Here is a 3,638-nt window from a genome sequence, read left to right as displayed (position 1 = left end):
AAGCGGCTCTGCACGGCATTACTAGATGTTTTGAGGAAGCGCTCTTTAATAGACAATATGCTGTGGCATGTTTTATGGATATTGAAGGGGCTTTTAATCAAACACCTAAGGATGTTTTTATTAAAGGGATGCTAGATCATGGTGTGGATGCGACGGTGGTCAGATGGATTGATAAGATGCTGTCAGATAGAATTCTTACGACGGAATTTGGTGGAATTACCGCTGGTGGTCTGGCGAATAGAGGTTGCCCGCAGGGAGGAATATTGTCACCAATGCTGTGGTGTCTGGCGGTTGACTCGCTTTTAGAGAAGCTAAGATTGAATGGATTTCAAGTTTGGGGATACGCGGATGATATCGCAGTAGTGGCAGTGCATGAGGATGGAAGAGCGGCTAAACGATTGATAAACTCTGCGTTAAGATTAATGGAAGACTGGTGTTCGGAGACGAATCTATCGGTAAATCCAACTAAGACGGAGTTACTGGTGGTGACGCGGAAGAAAAAGAGACTGAATGTTCAGGGAATCAAATTGAATGGTGTCCAATTGACGAAATCGGATCAGGTGAAGTATTTAGGAGTAACTTTTTCTAGCAATCTCTCTTGGAGAGTACAGGTTGAGAGAACGGTCAACAGAGCGAGAAAGAATTTGGCCACTATTAGCAGAATGGTTGGGAGTACGTGGGGGCTTACGCCGGCTGCGGCACACTGGGTTTATAGTTGTATAATCTTGCCACGTTTGTTCTTTGGTGCTGTGATTTGGTGGGAAGGTGTGCAGAATCTTAAAATAGGAAATAAATTGGAGAGTTTACAGCATGTAGGACTGAAGAGGATTTTAGGAGCGTTTCGATACTCTCCAACAAGAGCGATGGAGGCAATGCTGGCGATGCCGCCGCTCTTATTTCGTATAGAAGAAGTGGCGATCCGAACGGCGAAACTTCTACGAGATTGGGGTAAATGGCAGTCGACGGATAGAGGTCATTCTTCTGTGCTATTGAAATGTATACCTGAAACAGAGAGAAATTTGTTAATGACTTTGGATTCTGCGACGGACAAGATTAGTCTGACGTTTCGATTTGGAAGAAGATTTCGAACGATGATTCCTGGGAGGGATGAATGGAAGAATGGTAGGTTGGAAAGGTTTACAGGATGGAATGAATGGTTTACAGACGGCAGTAAGGACGAGGAGAGTGTTACTGGATGTGCATGGGTTTCGGGGTTGTCAGGTGAGAACGGATCGGAATATTTAGGGAAATTTGCTACGGTTTACCAGGCGGAAGTTGTGGCTGTATTGAGGTGTGCGGAAGGTTTGATTAACAGAGGGATCAGAGGTGAGAATATAATTATTTTTACTGACAGTGAGTCGACGGTAAAAACTATGGAAAGATCCAGTTTTAAGTCAGCAATTGCATTAGAATGTTGTGACACTTTGAATAAATTAGCTTTGGTTAATAGGAAGGTGATTCTGAGTTGGTGTCCTGGACATAGGGGAGTTGCTGGAAACGAGGAAGCTGACAGGCTTGCGAAATTAGTGGTGAAGGAAGGAAGACCGGGAGTGGAGCCGTGGTTACCAGTATCGTATGCGGGATTCAAATCGGAATTAAAGAGATTCTCGCTCTCTCGATTGATTAATAGATGGTCTGGCACGACGAATTGCAGGCAAGGAAAGGAGATGATCGGAGAAATTAACGTGGGTAAGGCTAAGATGATTTTAAGGATGAATAGAGCTGATGTGCGAATTTTAACATATGTTTTAACGGGGCATGCTCCGCTGAGATATCACTTATTTAGGATGGGAGTTCGGGATAGTGGACACTGTTCCTGCAACTCGGGTGAGTTGCAATCTGTGGCACATTTGCTGTTTCAATGTGACAAGTTTATAAGGAAAAGATGCGAGATTTTTGGTACCTTAGAATTGCAGGATCAAGCTTGGGATTCGTTGTCATATGAAAAATTGATTAGATTTTTCAGAGAAATTGATCAGTGGGATAGAGTGGCAGGGGCTCTGATTTAATTTAGGAAATTGTGGTTCGTCTTAGAATGACTTTTGTTGTATAATCAATGAAATAAGGAAGGATGTTAATTCGATTCCTTTTTTGTTGTTGGCGGCCGAGAGGAGGATAATAGATGCTACAGGAGAACTGGAACAGGAGGGGCGATCGAGAAAAGACGCAATGGATCTATTGGATGTACTGAGGAGAAAAGGAAGACAATTTGTATGTATTAGCAGAAAGGGATCTGGGGCTGGGGCTGAGTTGTATGAAATTGAGAGGTTGATAAAAGGAAGAGGGTTGAGTTGTTTTGATAATTAGGATTGATCTATTAGGGAATGTGTTTTATATTTAGGTCAGAATTAATGTGGGATTACTATGTATACTCGGTTTGGCTTGGTCCTTTGAATCTAGTGTTGATAAGGGGTATTTTACATTATTTGTCTATTCTTTTCACTATAAGACTGACTTAATTAATTATGAAGGGGATAGGAAATGAGGTAAATAAAAATTGGTTACCTTATTTTTATTAGAGGGTTCCTCTGGTTGAAGTTGTTTTATTTTTCCTTGAGTTATTACTATCTTTCATACTTATTAATCATATTGAAGCAGTTGTTAACCTTCTTATGAATAGCTTCTGTGATTAGATGTGACAGCGAATTTTCTGATTCTGAAATGAAGAGGAAAGTTAACATTGGTTTTATAAAATAAAACTTTGATAATGAATAACATCCTATATTGAGAGTTTGGTTTTTTCCTTGTCCAAATTGGAGCATGAATTCTTGGAACTGGAGTGTTATGCAGATAGTCTTCTTGGTGACATTTATAGGTTATGTTGATGCTGAAGGAGTAGAGGGAAGTTATGTTTTGGAACGAGGGATCAGAGGGCGCTTGGATGGGCGCGCGAAATTTGGAGGTGGAGAAATGAAAGTTACTGTTTAATTGTTTTTTCTTAAGAATAAAAAGGAGTAGTGATGAATGAGGAAAGGAGTTGTTGAAATGGGGGAGAGATTTAGGAGTGAAGTGTAATGGGTTCTAAGAAGGGATAAAGGGAAATTTATAGAGTTTATGAAATCCTTTTGACTTATTGAATTGATAACAGTATCTGAATGGTTTCCACAGGAAAATATCTGTGGGTTATAGTTGTTATCGAAAATGCCGTTTGAGTTTGTTATTATTAAAGGATAGGAGGTTCAATTGGTTTTAAAACTTTTCTTTAAGGAGATTGGTGGTTATATAGGGGGAGTTGTCTAGGTGGGACTTTGAGATTGCTAATGTTTACTATCTATTTTTAGGGAAATCTGGAATAGAATGGAAGGATTGTAAGGAAAAAGGTTTGGTTATAGAGGTGGAAGAGAAGGTGTTGTAATTGTAGGGTTGAACAGGAAATGAGGCCTTGAGAGTTTGAGGTATAATCTTTGCAAAAAGTTTCTCATGGAAAGAGTTGTTAAGGATGATGTAGGATTTGCTGTTTGATTTGTTTGTTTGGTAATGAATAGGTGGGATATTTGTTTTATAGTGTGACAAAAGAGAGTGTTTAAAGGGCGGAGAGCTGTTATTATTATTAATTTGGTTTTCCCTCTCGGCATTTTAAACTAAATCAAAAAAGGAGAGTCTTCTGGTTATAATATCAGTGCATATATTAATTATAG

General features: G+C 39.7%; 1 protein-coding gene across 1 annotated transcript; it reads left to right on the top strand.

The window, feature by feature from the left end:
* Window positions 1-128: 128 nt before the first annotated feature.
* LOC108631211 (uncharacterized) lies at window positions 129-3,355 on the top strand. The gene is made up of 2 exons (XM_018034964.1): window positions 129-1,827; window positions 3,282-3,355. The coding sequence occupies exons 1-2, from the start codon at window positions 129-131 to the stop codon at window positions 3,353-3,355; spliced, it is 1,773 nt and encodes a 590-aa protein (XP_017890453.1).
* The last annotated feature ends 283 nt before the right edge of the window (window positions 3,356-3,638 follow it).

This window comes from Ceratina calcarata, unplaced genomic scaffold (genome assembly GCF_001652005.2).
Source record: "Ceratina calcarata isolate Rehan_Ccalc_2016 unplaced genomic scaffold, ASM165200v1 scaffold1452, whole genome shotgun sequence".
In the NCBI taxonomy this organism is placed as follows: domain Eukaryota; kingdom Metazoa; phylum Arthropoda; class Insecta; order Hymenoptera; family Apidae; genus Ceratina; species Ceratina calcarata.
This window is presented reverse-complemented; position numbering and strand designations above follow the sequence as displayed.

Coding starts and splice junctions, on each gene's coding strand:
- LOC108631211 (XM_018034964.1), top strand. CDS start 129: ATGCTAGATCATGGTGTGGATGCGACGGTGGTCAGATGGATTGATAAG. Junction 1,828..3,281: donor ACACTGTTCCTGCAACTCGG/GTGAGTTGCAAT, acceptor ATCTATTTTTAG/GGAAATCTGGAATAGAATGG.